Below are 16,508 nucleotides of genomic sequence, written 5' to 3'. Positions count from 1 at the left end.
TTTGTCTCTCTCCCCCCTCTCTTTTGCTCTGTCTCTCTCCCCTTTTTTTGCTCTCTCTCTCCATCCCTCTCTTTTGCTCTCTCTCTCCCCCCTTCTCTTTTGCTCTCTCTCTCCCCCCTTCTCTTTTGCTCTCTCTCTCCCCCCCTCTCTTTTGCTCTCTCTCTCCCCCCCCCTCTCTTTTGCTCTCTCTCTCTCCCCCCCCTCTCTTTTGCTCTCTCTCTCCCCCCCCTCTCTTTTGCTCTCTCTCTCCCCCCTCTCTTTTGCTCTCTCTCTCCCCCCCCTCTCTTTTGCTCTCTCTCTCCCCCCCTCTCTTTTGCTCTCTCTCTCCCCCCCTCTCTTTTGCTCTCTCTCTCCCCCCCTCTCTTTTGCTCTCTCTCTCCCCCCCCTCTCTTTTGCTCTCTCTCTCCCCCCCCTCTCTTTTGCTCTCTCTCTCCCCCCCTCTCTTTTGCTCTCTCTCTCCCCCCCTCTCTTTTGCTCTCTCTCTCCCCCCCCTCTTTTGCTCTCTCTCTCCCCCCCCCTCTCTTTTGCTCTCTCTCTCCCCCCCTCTCTTTTGCTCTCTCTCTCCCCCCCTCTCTTTTGCTCTCTCTCTCCCCCCCCTCTCTTTTGCTCTCTCTCTCCCCCCCTCTCTTTTGCTCTCCCCCCCCCCCTCTTTTGCTCTCTCTCTCCCCCCCCCCCTCTCTTTTGCTCTCTCTCCCCCCCCTCTCTTTTGCTCTCTCTCTCCCCCCCCTCTCTTTTGCTCTCTCTCCCACCCTCTTTTGTGCTCTCTTTCCCCCCCTCTCTTTTACGCTCTCTCTCCCCCTCTCTTTTGCGACCTCCCCCCCCCTCTTTTTGCTATGTCTCTCTCCCCCCTCTCTTTTGCTCTGTCTCTCTCCCCTTTTTTTGCTCTCTCTCTCCATCCCTCTCTTTTGCTCTCTCTCTCCATCCCTCTCTTTTGCCCTCTCCCCCTCTCTTTTGCTCTTTCCCCCTCTCTATTTTGCCCTTTCCCCTCTATTTTGCTCTCTCTCTCCCCCTCTCTTCTGCTCTTTCCTCTCTTTTTGTCTCTCCCCCTCTTTCTATTTCTCTTCCCTCTCTTTCACGCCGACCGCACCCCCATCACGCCCCGACCATGCCACTCCCGCCCGGCCACTTTCGCCCCACCGCCACAAACAGCATACCAGGTAAGGCCAGGTGTGTTTGTCCTCGTGCTGTCTCTACTGCGCTTAACAAACACACTTGGCCTTTTATATTATAGGATTATGCACTTTAGTTAATTATGCAATTTTAATGTATTTAATGGTCCTTTAACACTCAAGCGGGAGCGTTTGCCCTCCACTTGTAATTTGTGGAAAACACACACACACATATACATATACACACAGTGGATATAAAAAGTCTACACACCCCTGTTAAAATGTCAGGTTTCTGTGATGTAAAAAAAATGAGACAAAAAGATAAATCATTTCAGAACTTTTTCCACCTTTAATGTGACCTATAAACTGTACAACCCAATTGAAAAACAAACTGAAATCTTTTAGGTAAAGGGAAATAAAAAAAATAAAATAATATGGTTGCATAAGTGTGAACACCCTTAAACTAATACTTTATTGAAGCACCTTTTGATTTTATTACAGCACTTAGTCTTTTTGGGTATGAATTTTTCAGCATGGCACATTTTGACTTGGCAAGATTTGCCCACTCTTCTTTGCAAAAACACTCTAAATCTGTCAGAATGCGAGTGCATCTCCTGTGCACAGCCCTCTTCAGATCACCCCACAGATTTTGAATTGGATTCAGGTCTGGGCTCTGGCTGGGCCATCCCAAAACTTTAATCTTCTTCTGGTGAAGCCATTCCTTTGTTGATTTGGATGTATGCTTTGGGTCGTTGTCATGCTGAAAGATGAAGTTCCTCTTCATGTTCAGCTTTCTAGCAGAAACCTGAAGGTTTTGTGCCAATATTGTCTGGTATTTGGAACTGTTCATTATTCCCTCTACCTTGACTAAGGCCCCAGTTCCAGCTGAAGAAAAACAGCCCCAAAGCATGATGCTGCCACCACCATGCTTCACTGTGGGTATGGTGTTCTTTTGGTGATATGCAGTGTTGTTTTTGCGCCAAACATATCTTTTGGAATTATGGCCAAAAAGTTCAACTTTGGTTTCATCAGACCAGAACACCTTTTGCAACATGCTTTTGGGAAACTTCAGATGTGTTTTTGCTAAATTTAGCCCGGCTTGGATGCTTATTTTTTGTAAGAAAAGGCTTCTGTCTTGCCACTCTACCCCATAGCTCAGACATATGAAGAATACGGGCGATTGTTGTCACATGTACCACACAGCCAGTACTTGCCAGATATTCCTGCAGCTCCGTTAATGTTACTGTAGGCCTCTTGGCAGCCTCCCAGACCAGTTTTCTTCTCGTCTTTTCCTCAATTTTGAAAGGACATCCAGTTCTTGGTAATGTCACTTTTGCACCATATTTTCTTCACTTGATGATGACTGTCTTCACTGTGTTCCATGGTATATCTAATGCCTTGGAAATTCTTTTGTACCCTTCTCCTGACTGATACCTTTTAACAATGAGATCCCTCTGATGCTTCAGACGCTCTCTGCGGACCATGGCTTTTGCTGTAAGATGCGACTAACAAAATGTCAGGAAAGACCTACTAGAACAGCTGAACTTTATTTGGGGTTAATCAGAGGCACTTTAAATGATGACAGGTGTGTACCGACTCCTATTTAACATGATTTTGAATGCGATTGCTTAATTCTGAACACAGCTACATCCCCAGTTATAAAAGGGTGTTCACACTTATGCAACCATATTATTATTATTTTTTTATTTCCCTTTACCTAAAAGATTTCAGTTTGTTTTTCAATTGAGTTGTACAGTTTATAGGTCACATTAAAAGGTGGAAAAAGTTCTGAAATGATTTATCTTTGTCTCATTTTTTTTACATCACAGAAACCTTACATTTTAACAGGGGTGTGTAGACTTTTTATATCCACTGTATAATATATATATATATATATATATATATATATATATATATATATATACACATATATACACATACATACATACATACACACATACATACACACATTTCTAAACATGTATATACAAAAATATATACACTTTGGAGCCCTTTCCACTCAAATACTTTAAAACATGGAAAAATAATTTAAAAAAAAAATTCATGTGTAATAATGTTTTTTACTGTAAATATTTACATTCCAATGTTTTTCGAAGAACATTTTTTTTTTTAATATATATCTGTATAAATTCACACAAATATATAATTATAAAAAAATCATCAGATATATACAGAAATACATTTAAAAAAATAAAAACATTTATGTGAAGAACATTTGAATGTAAAATATGCATAACTACCTTTCAGTTTACTGCAGTTGGTTTAATGCGGTGTCGGGTTAGCATGCGAGCAATAAGTGTTTATTTTTAACGCACGCTCCATTCAAGTCTAGGGAAGAATACGATCGCAATATCTGAAGTCCAGCTGTTAGCATTCATCAGGTTTCCCTCATGCACAAACAATTAACTTTCAACTTGTAATACGCGTGCCTCTTGTAATATGGCCCATTATGAGGAAACCAATTTACAGTACACTGTTCCTTAAAGAGCTTTATTGCAAAAGGTCTGCGAACACAATACATTTTTATAAACATTTAGATAGTCATATTGTTAGCAACAATCACATTGTTTTGTAGACCAGGGGCAAAACCCTTGAGAAGAATCTTAAACAGACCCTTTGCTGTGGCAAATCAGGGAAAAATATAACTAAGCTCCTGCACTGATCAAGCAATTACTGTGTAACATGTTGCAGGATCATTATCTGGATCCAGCAGGATACATTACATTCTCTTTAAGGACAATATAGAGATAAACTACAGGAAAACCAGGCATAATAAGCTATGCATGTACCTTCTGTTCACCGCATATAATAACTTTTTCAAGGAATTTAGTTTTGAGTTATGTCCTTTTGAATGTTGATAACTGTCATGGATGCCCCATCCCTCAACGTTTAATGGGACATAACATTTTAATTTTAACAACTATTAAATGGGAAGTACATTTTAAAATGTGTGTTTAATGTTAACAGAAAAGGTTGAAGCTACAGCAAGCTCCCTTCCTCCACTGGCTGTATTATGTATTGATAAAGGGTGAGAATACCAAGAATCTGCAGTCAGCCAAACATAATGTTAAACTCCATAGAAAGTAGGCACTCCTCTGATTGAACACATTCATTTGATCGTGTCACGAATACCAGGCCGCAAGGGCAATAATTTTCCCTGTTAGAGCTATTACTGTGTTCTCTATTTGGAGTCTATTGTTACAGTTGCTGGACATTTTCCTGGGAGAACATAATCACTACCCTTTTGTGTTTTCGGGCTTTTGTGCCCCATTCCCTGGACTGTTTTACCCCGCTTCACTTTTCCGCGATTGACCGGGTCCCAGCTGGAATCTCATGGAACTGTGTGAAAGCAGGGATAACCGCTGAACTTTACCTGGAGTCGCTTCTGAAGCCCATTACTCCAGCACGCCGCTCTTTTGGGGACTTATTGTACTCTTGATGGGGCATGGGCTGGGGTGATTACTGAGGAGCTCACTTAGGAACCCTGGTTTTACAGCATCATCATGGACTGCCCCCGGGTACCTTTACCACGCTGTCGCTATAGCCCCCAGCCACAGATAGCGTCGCTTTTTGGACTATAATTTTGGGGGGTCCGGGACTATCGAATAGTACCCTGGGATTTCCGCTGCTCCCTCTGGATCACCCCAAAAACACAAAACTATATGCTATGTGGGCATTTCTGTTCCTGGTGGAGCAGCCAGGCTGTCTGTGATGGGCATTGTTCTCCTTGATGGGATAAGGCTCTTATCAGACGTTGGTTGTGTAAAAATATGGTGCAGTTGCTTTAATAAGCATTTCTTGTTTTCACTTTAATACTGGTTCTGTCTGGTCATTAGGGTGGGATACTGCTATACAGAAATGTGTGCGATAGGAGCGCCTAAGGACCAAAAAATTCCTGCTGCTAATATAGTTTGTCTCGCCAATATATATCTTGGCAAATGGGCACTTAAAGGGCCATAATACCCAAATGTTTAAACACTTGAAAGTGATGCAGTATAGCTGTAAAAAGCTGACTAGAAAATATCACCTGAACATCTCTATGTAAAAAAGGAAGATATTTTACCTCAAAAGTTCCTCAGTAGCCACATCCCATTGTAAAGGATTTCTAAGCAGCATATTAGTATGTCTGTCCTGGGACAGCTTAGGGGATGAGCCTCGTGCACTCTCATATTATTTCCCTATTCAGGTTAAAGGAAGCTTACTATGAAATCTCATGAGAGTTACGTGAAATCTCATGAAATTACAGTAAAGGAGTTCATGACCTCAGCACTGCTGATGCTGATTGGCTGCTGTTCATTTCTTCATTTTTTTTTCCCCTGCAGCTGAGCAACAGCTGAGTATAACTTTTTACACAGAACTTACTCTGCTGACCTGAGGAGATTGTGAGGTAAAATATCTTCCTTTTTTAACATAGAGATGTTCAGGTGATATTTTCCTGTCAGCTTTTTACAGTTATACTGCATCAGTTTCAAATGATTTAGCATATGAGTATTATGTCCCTTTAATTAAGTACACCACAAATTTAGCATTGCAGGCAAAATACCCATTGATTCCATATATTTGAATTGCCAAGTAACCTTTATTATTTTTCTTCAAGTTACCTACATCTGCTTTCACCAATTTATCTCTTATATTAGGTGGACAAGTATAGGCAGGCATTGGAATATTAGCTAAAATCGCTACATCTGGACTGCAATCCCTTATGATATGCCAGTGCGGTCTAATAATATGTTGTAAAGTTGGACTTAAAGGGCTCGATTTATCAAAGCCCTACGGCTGCAAGTTCTCACAAGAACTTGCTCGCTGTAATTTAACAAGCAACGGTCACCAGACTGCTGCTTCCCTAACCTCTTTGCCACCTCTAAGGTGGCGAAATTCAATCTTTGCGGTCTAGTTCGATCGAGGAGATTGACAGCTCCTGTCCGCGCGTGATTGGCTGTGCGAGGGCAGGGGCCGGAATTGCACGCAAGCGCAAAATTACGCTCGTGTGCAATGGTGATTACCTGCGGGTAATTTCGCCCCGCCACAAGCGAGTTGAGGCGCACAAGGGCGTGTATACGTGCCCCTGTCCACCTCAGCTTTGATAAATCTAGCCCAAAGAGTTAACTCAAAAATAAAAACCATCCTATTTGTTTTTTCTCTCAGTAAGTTTCAGGGCCTCATTGCGTGTAATTTTTCTAACATCCTCTATCTTATTATTGAACTGTTGTTCAAAAACATTAAATTTCCTACTTTCTGCTTAACCCTTTCCTGCCGGGGTTAAAGTGTCTACATCGGAACAAATGTGCACGATCGCGAGATTTCAATTATTAGATCGGGTCTGGGGGGCGTCCCTATAACTCTAGGAATGCCCTCCAGACCGTGATCAAATCTGAGAAGCACAGTAGGCTTCAGGACAGCCGTTGGCTATGACGTTCTATTCCGTCATAACGGCTTTAAAGCCCAGTGTAATTATGATGGAATAGAACGGCATAACGGCGTTAAAAGGTTAAGCAGAAAGTAGGAAATTTAATGTGTTTTGTTTTTTTTTTTTAACAACAGTTCCTGATAAAATTGTTGGAAATTATTTTATACTATAACTATTTCAGGACACTTATTACATCCAAAGACAAGGTACAGTAATGGGATCTAACGTCGCCCCAACCTATGCAAATATATATATGGCGTTATATAGATGATGTCTTTGGCATCTGGTTGGTCGACGTTGAATCCCTTAAGAAATTTGTACAAACATTGAATAATATTTCGAGATTTATCAAATTTACACTCACTTGGAATGAAGTATCAGTTTTTTTGGACACAAAGGTGTACAAAAATAATGGTCGTTTATATACAGATTTGTACCGCAAAGAGACTGATCGAAATACACTTCTCCACTATACTAGTGCACATCCCCCACATTGAATCAATCATTACCAAAGAGTCAACTCCTGAGAGTGTGGAGAATAGTGAAATGAGGATTTGGTGCACATTAGACTAGTGGAGGAGGGCAAACAATTCCTAGAAAGAGGTTATCCTGCTGAGCTCATCAATAATAATATAGAGGATGCTAGAAAAATTACACGTAATGAGGCCCTGAAACTTACTGAGAGAAAAAGCAAAAAGGATAGGATGGTTTTTATTTCTGAGTTTAACTCTAAGTCCAACTATACAATGTATTATTAGACAGCATTGGGATATTATAAGGGAATGAAATCCAGATGTAGAGATTTTAGCTAGTATTCCAATGCCTGCCTATACTCGTCCACCTAATATAAGAGATAAATTGGTCAGAGCAGATGATAGGTAGCTTGAAGAAAAATAATACAGGATACTTGGCAAGTCAAAAGAAGGGCTTTTTTCCTTGCTTAGGCTGCTCCAGCTGTGGCAGCTTGGTCAAGGGTGACAGTTTTTTCCATCCCTATACTGGTCAAAAATATGAAATCAATGGGAATTTTACCTGCAATGCTAGCTTTGTGGTGTACTTGATTAAGTGCCCATGTGCCAAGATATATATTGGCGAGACGACGCAGAGGGCACGGGATAGGATAGTGCAACACAAATCTAGCATTAGAAGAAAGAATATGGAGGCACCTGAGGCAGGTCACTATTGCACAATTGAGGTTCCAGATAATAGACTGGGAATCTCTCCTAAGGAAGAGGGACATGCTATGGATACATAAAACTTGAGGCATTAACCCCTAAGGGGATGAACAGAGATTACGATTTGAATCAATTTTTGTAAAAATATGATATGGCTGCTTTCTATGATAATCTGTATATATAGTTATGTCTGATGTATTTATAAATTTGAAATTGTTGGGGGCTAGGATCCCTTTAATAAATGTCTTGTAAGTAATGATGACATGTTGAGGTGGGAGTAGTTACACCTGTGTAAAGGTACTTAAGGTGATGTGCTGCATTACACTACAGACATGACTAAGGGTTGATAGCCCAAATTGTAGTCTTGTACTCTGTATCTAATCCTGGTGAAAAGAAATAAAAAGTTTGATATAATTGGTTGTGCTGCCTTTCTCTGGAACTTAGACATATTACAAGGTATGCAGTAACCTTTTGGCATGCACAACTAGACTACTTGGGTGCTGGATCTCATTTGGCATTATATTTTCATATGCAGGGAAGGGGGGAGTGTCTGCCTGTTTCTACTTTTTCAGACCCTTTCAGTGGGTGTCCCAGCCTAACCTCATCAACAGTGCTAAACTGGAAGCTTCGAAGTAAGTTTTTAAAAGGTTTTATACTGGATTTTTAGATCAGTATCTGTGCATATTCTTCTTTATAGTGGTGCCTATTACATGCAGTTATATGAAAATTGGTGTATACTGTCCCTTTAAGGATCCTGGTACACTGAGCAGGCTGTGACCCACAGTTCTGCGCTACAGACTCTGTCCAGAAAGGCCATGCTGACTGCAGGACTAACCGCTCCTCCCTTCAGCAGCCTATGGCAACACCCACCCCATGACAATAACATTAATTGATTAAACTTGTTGGGGGCACATGGAAATAAAGATAATTGAGTCACTAAATAATAAGTAATAATACAAAATGGTGAAGGCAACAGGAAGATATGAGGGTTACAATGACACTCTCTGGGGATGTATTGTAATGTGAAGAAATGCACCAAGTGATACAGAAATGAAAAAGAAATATAAAATGTTCTCTATACATGATTCAGAACATATGGAATTAAGTTTTCTGGCACAGGATGTGAGCAGACTAGCCAGCTAGCTGGTGTATGTCCAGGTATTTTCTATATAGGACATATGTGCACATGTTTATGGCCATTCTATACAATAGCACTTCCTCTTCTGCACACATTACTACTTGTTTATACCATATAAATATCAGTTTATTACTTATGTTTTCTCACCTCTCCTGTCAGCAGGTAGAGAATCTCCAGGATGTGATGCAGGATCTGCTCAGGCAGCTTCTTCTTCATCTTGTTCATGGTCAATAATACTGTGTAACAGTGAGACCTGAAACAGTAGCACATACATGACAGAAATAACACAATACCACAAACAATACCTATGCACACACACATATATATATATATATATATATATATATATATATATATATATATATAAACACACTCCACTCCTGAAATATATACTGTATACAAGTATATCCCATATATATGTACACAAACTCACATATACAGTTCATACATCTTATAATAAAGGTTGTTCTTTCTGACACACACACAGCCAGGCTCTCAAGTACCTAGCATACAGATATATAATATTATAGAGAGGTTCCCTCTATCTCACAAACAGCCCATTCCCAGTACATTATATAATATTATAGAAAGGTTTCATTATTACCTTATATACAGAAACATAATATTATAGAGAGGTTCCCTCTATCTCTCACAAAGCCCATTCCCAGTACATTATATAATATTATAGAAAGGTTTCATTATTACCTTATATACAGAAACATAATATTATTGAGAGGTTCCCTTTGACACACACAAACACCCCACTACCATATATAATATTATGGAGATGTTTCCTCTGCTTACACACACAGCCCCATCCACAGTATCTTATACATATATAACAGAAAGGTTTACCCACCTCACACACACAGCCCTTCCCCCTTTAGTTTTATAGATATATAATATTAAAGAGAGCTTCCCTGCGCCTCACACACAGCCCTCCCCAGTACAGATATATAATATTATGGTTCCTTCTGACACACACATACTTACCATTAAATAAACGTTCTTAATGACACACACATATCTTCCCTGTGCTTACACAGACACATCAACAATTATAAAGTTACCTCCTACATGAACTACCGTATTGAGAGCTGAGACGGCAGCAGCTTGTTCCGTACAACAGAAACTAAATGACTGACGGTAGCGCTCAAATGACACAGCTACAGGAACCTGCATTATAGATCACTGCACAGCTAGTAGCTACTTCCTCTTCCTGTAGTTCTAATTACCGAGTGGTCACAGCAGTCTTGTGACGTCAGAGGTACTACTGCTGGAAGGGAACTAGTAGCTACTACACTATTACGAGTCATAAGGGGTGGATATATTCTCAGCGCCACCTACTTTCCCGGTGTTTTGTCTATAGTGTGCGGTAAGTACACAAGGCACAGGTTGTGTATTTAACTCTGTTTTTATATGTGTGTGCAGTTATATGTGCCTGTCTATAATATGCTGGAGATGGGGCTATGTTTATATGAGACAGAGGATCCTCTCTAGTCTATAATATATATTTCTATATAAGGTACTGGGGAGAGGGCAGTGTGTGTGAGACAGAGGGAACCGCTCTGTGATATTATATATCTGTATATAAGGTACAGGGGACTTTTGCTGTGTAGGTGAGATAGAGGTAATCGTTCTAATATATCGGCATACAACGTACTAGGAGGTGGTCTGGAAAAGTCAGTTATCCGAGTACTTATAGTTTAAAAAAATTAAAAAATTAAGCCTTTCTATAATATTACAGTATATATCTATATGTAAGGTACTGGGAACATGGGCTGTTTAGGTGAGACAAAGGTAATCTCTGTATAAAATTTATATATATATATATATATATATATATATATATATATATATATATATATATATATATATAGTACTGGGAGGAAGCCCGTGTGTTAAAGGGACAGTCTAGTCAAAATTAAACTTTCATGATTCAGATAGGGCATGCAATTTTAAACAACTTTCCAATTTACTTCTATTATCTAATTTGCTCAATTCTTTAGATATCCTTTGTTGAAGAAATAGCAATGCACATGTGTGAGCCAATCACACAAGGCCTCTATGTGCACCAACCAATCAGCAGCTACTGAGCATATCTAGATATGATTTTCAGCAAGTGATATCAAGAGAATGAAGCAAATTAGATAATAGAAGTAAATTAGAAAGTTGTTTAAAATGACATGCTCTTTCTAAATCGTGAAAGAAAAAAATTGGGTTTCATGTTCCTTTAAGGTGACCAGATTTTTAAAATGAAATCCGGGGACATTTTTTTTTTATTGGCAAATGTTAAAAAACTATTTTATTAGCATATTGTCCTCAAATTATACAGGGAGTGCAGAATTATTAGGCAAGTTGTATTTTTGAGGATTAATTTTATTATTGAACAACCATGTTCTCAATGAACCCAAAAAACTCATTAATATCAAAGCTGAATAGTTTTGGAAGTAGTTTTTAGTTTGTTTTTAGTTATAGCTATTTTAGGTTGATATCTGTGTGTGCAGGTGACTATTACTGTGCATAATTATTAGGCAACTTAACAAAAAACAAATATATATACCCATTTCAATTATTTATTTTTACCAGTGAAACCAATATAACATCTCAACATTCACAAATATACATTTGTGACATTCAAAAACAAAACAAAAACAAATCAGTGACCAATATAGCCACCTTTCTTTGCAAGGACACTCAAAAGCCTGCCATCCATGGATTCTGTCAGTGTTTTGATCTGTTCACCATCAACATTGCGTGCAGCAGCAACCACAGCCTCCCAGACACTGTTCAGAGAGGTGTACTGTTTTCCCTCCTTGTAAATCTCACATTTGATGATGGACCACAGGTTCTCAATGTGGTTCAGATCAGGTGAACAAGGAGGCCATGTCATTAGATTTTCTTCTTTTATACCCTTTCTTGCCAGCCACGCTGTGGAGTACTTGGACGCGTGTGATGGAGCATTGTCCTGCATGAAAATCATGTTTTTCTTGAAGGATGCAGACTTCTTCCTGTACCACTCCTTGAAGAAGGTGTCTTCCAGAAACTGTCAGTAGGACTGGGAGTTGAGCTTGACTCCATCCTCAACCCGAAAAGGCCCCACAAGCTCATCTTTGATGATACCAGCCCAAACCAGTACTCCACCTCCACCTTGCTGGCGTCTGAGTCGGACTGGAGCTCTCTGCCCTTTACCAATCCAGCCACGGGCCCATCCATCTGGCCCATCAAGACTCACTCTCATTTCATCAGTCCATAAAACCTTAGAAGAATCAGTCTTGAGATATTTCTTGGCCCAGTCTTGACGTTTCAGCTTGTGTGTCTTGTTCAGTGGTGGTCGTCTTTCAGCCTTTCTTACCTTGGCCATGTCTCTGAGTATTGCACACCTTGTGCTTTTGGGCACTCTAGTGATGTTGCAGCTCTGAAATATGGCCAAACTGGTGGCAAGTGGCATCTTGGCAGCTGCACGCTTGACTTTTCTCAGTTCATGGGCAGTTATTTTGCGCCTTGGTTTTTCCACACGCTTCTTGCGACCCTGTTGACTATTTTGAATGAAACGCTTGATTGTTCGATGATCGCGCTTCAGAAGCTTTGCAATTTTAAGAGTGCTGCATCCCTCTGCAAGATATCTCACTATTTTTGACTTTTCTGAGCCTGTCAAGTCCTTCTTTTGACCCATTTTGCCAAAGGAAAGGAAGTTGCCTAATAATTATGCACACCTGATATAGGGTGTTGATGTCATTAGACCACACCCCTTCTCATTACAGAGATGCACATCACCTAATATGCTTAATTGGTAGTAGGCTTTCGAGCCTATACAGCTTGGAGTAAGACAACATGCATAAAGAGGATGATGTGGTCAAAATACTCATTTGCCTAATAATTCTGCACTCCCTGTATATGCAGTGTATTTGGTATGTGTTTGTGGAGTGATTGTATGATATATATATATTGATATATATATATTGATATATATATAGATATATATTGATATATATATATATATATATATATATATATATATATATATATATATATATATATATATATACACGTTATTTCTCACATACATACACACACATATACATACACAATCATTCATATGCATGCGCGCGCACACACACAAGCATACATTTACACACATGCACATACACACACAAGCATACATTTACACACATGCGCGCGCACACACGCGCATACATTTACACACATACACAAGCATACATTTACACACATGCACATACACACAAGCATGCATATATACACATACATACAAGCATACATATACACACACAAGCATGCATATATACACATACATACAAGCATACATATACACACACAAGCATACATATATACACATGCACACACACAAGCATACATATGCATATACACACACACACACAAGCATACATATACACACATGCACATACACATACTAGCATACATTTAAACACATATACAAACAAACAAGCATACATATACTCACACACACACAAGCATACAAATACACACATACTCACATACATACATACATACATGCATACATCTACACCCACCAAAGTATACATATGCGCGCGCACACACACGCAAGCATACATATACACACAAGCATACGTGTGTGTGTGTGTGTGTGTGCGCGCGCACACACACACAAGCATACATATACACACACATACATTTACACACATACACACACAAGCATACATTACACACATGCACATACACACACACACACAAGCATACATTTACACACATGCGCACACACACAAGCATACATTTACGCACATGCACATACATACAGTCACACAAGCATACATTTACACGCATGCATACACACACACAAGCATACATTTACACACATGCACATACACACACAAGCATACATTTACACACATGCACATACACACAAGCATACATTTACACACATGCACATACACACACGCATACATTTACACACATGCACACACACACAAGCATACATTTACACACATGCGCACACACAAGCATACATTTACACACATGCACATACACACACACACACACACAAGCATACATTTACATACATGCACACACACACACACACACAAGCATACATTTACACACATGCACATACATACACACACAATCATACATTTACACACATGCATACACAAACACAAGCACACATTTACACACATGCACATACACAATCACACATATACACACAAGCACATACACACACATAGGCATACATTTACACACATGCACATACAAACACACACACACACAGGCATACATTTACACACATGCACATACACACAAGCATGCATACATATATACACATACACACAAACACAAGCATACATACACACACACATGCACATACTAGCATACATATAAACACATATACAAAACACACAAGCATACATATACTCACACACACAAGCATACAAATACACACATACTCACATAAATACATACATACAAGCATACATATACACCCACCAAAGCATACATATGCGCACACACACACAAGCATACATATACACACAAGCATACGTGTGTGTATGCGCACACACACACACACACACACATGCATACATATACACACACACACATACATACATATATATATATATACACACACAAGCATACATATACACGTAGTGACGTTATCAGGACGATCACTTCCTCCCAGTGCTTGGCTGCAGTACAACAGGATCCGGGGACATAATTTTTCCGGGGAGTCTCTTCAATCCGGGGACTGTCCACGAAAATCAGGGACGTCTGGTCACCCTACCGTGTGTGTGGGGCAGAAGGAACCTCTATAATATTACAGTATATATCTTTATGTAAGGTACGAGGGGGGTGAGGCAGAAGGGACCTCTCTATAATATATACCTCTATATAAGGTCACGGGAAGTGGGCTGTGTGTGAGGCAGAGGGAACCTCTCTAATATTATTTATCTGCATATAAGTTGCTGTGGAGGGGTGCTGCAGATAAATCAGTGTGTAAGGCAGAGGGAAACATAATATTCTATATTTGTATGTAAGGTATTGGGGAGGACAAGGCGCTAGCGACACACTGGCAACAATATATGATTGGTTGTGCATCCTGTCCCTCACGGAGACACACACCAATCAGATAATGCAAATATGGCCGAGGGCACATACACTTTAGAGAGCACTGTTAAAATCAGAGCCTCGGGCGCCGCAACTGCCCCTGGGAACCTAACCATGGGTCCCACCCCCACTACGTGCTTTTGCAGGTTCTCGGACGATTATTGCATTATCTGATTGGTCCATGTGACCGTAACGCACTGGATGCACAACCAATCAGATAATTTTGCCAGTGTGTCGCTAGCGCCTAGTATTGGGGAGGGGGCTGTGAGTGTGTGATTCAGAAGGAACCTCTCTGTTATAGTATCTGTTTATAAGGTATTATGGAGTAGGCTGTGTGAAAGAGGAACAGGGAACCTCTCTATAATATTATTTATATGTATTTAAAGTGAAGAGAAGGTCAATATTCATGAGAGTGCACATTTTTAAATAAACTATTAAAAACAGGGGCACATTTATTCATGAAAATTGACATTACACTGTATTTTAAAAATACTTACCTTTTTCTTCTGAAACGATGCCACGTCTGCTTCTTCCTGGTTAACTTACGCAGCAATGACGAAACCGGCTTCCTCCAATCATGGCGTTGCCTCAGGCAATGATTCCCCCGGGGGGAAGCCGTGATTGGAAGATGCCGTAATGAAGAGGCTTACGACAGGCTGGTGAAGCGCTGGAGAAGAAAAGGTAAGTATATTTTAAGAAAAGGGGTGAAATGTAAACTTTCATGAATGAAAGTGCCCCTGTTTTTAATAGTATTTTTAAAAACCGGACACTCATTCTTGAAAGTTTACCTTCACTTTAAGCAATGTGGGAGGGGCTTTGTGTGTATGAGGCAGAGGGAACCTCTATAATATTATATGTCTGTATATAAGGTACTGGGGAGGGGTCTGTGTATAAAAAGGCTGAGGGAACCTCTCTATAATATATTTCTTTATATAAGGAACTGGGGAAGGGGCTTTCTGTGTATGAGGCAGAAGGAACATCTCTAATATTATATATCAGTATCTAAGGTACTAGGGAGGGGGCTTTGTGTGTGAAGTAGAGGGAACTTCTCTATAATATTATATATCTATGTAACATATTGAGAAAGGGGCTGTGTGTGTGAGAGGTATAATTATCCTCTCTATATAATATATCTGTCCATAAGATACTGGTGTGCTTTGCTGTGTGTGGAATTGCATTTATTATTAGGCGTGTGTGTATTTATATGGACATATGTATGTGAAGTGTATATGTGAGTTTGTGTACATATATGTGGGGTATACATAGGTCTGTGTGTGTATATGTGTATGTATGGCTATTGTTTTTATATGTGTAATCTTTGTCATGTATGTGCCACAGTTGCAGGTCTCAGTGTTGCACAATATCACTGACCATGAACAACATGAAGAAGTTGCCTGAGTGGATCCTGAATCACATCTTGGAGATTCTCTACCTGCTGACAGGAGAGGTGAGAAAATATCATAACGATACCACAATAACCTCAGTAACTATGTATATTAGTTGCTTAGCAACAAGAGGTGACAAATGCTCAGAGGTAAAGAACCAGTGTTTAAAGGGAT

The 16,508-nt window shown here is 39.9% G+C and overlaps 2 protein-coding genes across 5 annotated transcripts in view; one reads left to right on the top strand and one right to left on the bottom strand.

Moving 5' to 3' along the window:
• LOC128644355 (zinc finger protein OZF) overlaps positions 1 to 10,058 on the bottom strand; it is a 20,509-nt gene extending 10,451 nt beyond the window's left edge. For 2 of the 4 annotated variants that reach the window (XM_053697005.1, XM_053697006.1), the window contains exons 1-2: positions 9,921 to 10,058; positions 8,998 to 9,086 (exon numbers count right to left, since the gene is read on the bottom strand). In XM_053697005.1, coding sequence (XP_053552980.1) covers positions 8,998 to 9,086; positions 9,921 to 10,032 — 201 coding nt within the window. In that variant the 5' untranslated portion in view covers positions 10,033 to 10,058. The other 2 variants (XM_053697007.1, XM_053697008.1) reach the window with 2 other exon arrangements.
• Positions 10,059 to 10,132: 74 nt separating this feature from the next.
• LOC128644356 (zinc finger protein OZF-like) overlaps positions 10,133 to 16,508 on the top strand; it is a 60,371-nt gene continuing 53,995 nt past the window's right edge. The window contains exons 1-2 of the mRNA XM_053697009.1: positions 10,133 to 10,225; positions 16,288 to 16,396. Of these exons, the coding sequence (XP_053552984.1) occupies positions 16,322 to 16,396 (75 nt within the window). The 5' untranslated portion in view covers positions 10,133 to 10,225; positions 16,288 to 16,321. The remainder of the gene's footprint in view (positions 10,226 to 16,287; positions 16,397 to 16,508) is intronic.

This window comes from Bombina bombina, unplaced genomic scaffold, assembly GCF_027579735.1.
Source record: "Bombina bombina isolate aBomBom1 unplaced genomic scaffold, aBomBom1.pri scaffold_408, whole genome shotgun sequence".
Taxonomy (NCBI): domain Eukaryota; kingdom Metazoa; phylum Chordata; class Amphibia; order Anura; family Bombinatoridae; genus Bombina; species Bombina bombina.
Note: the sequence above shows the minus strand (reverse complement) of the source record. Positions and strands in the feature narration are given on the sequence as shown.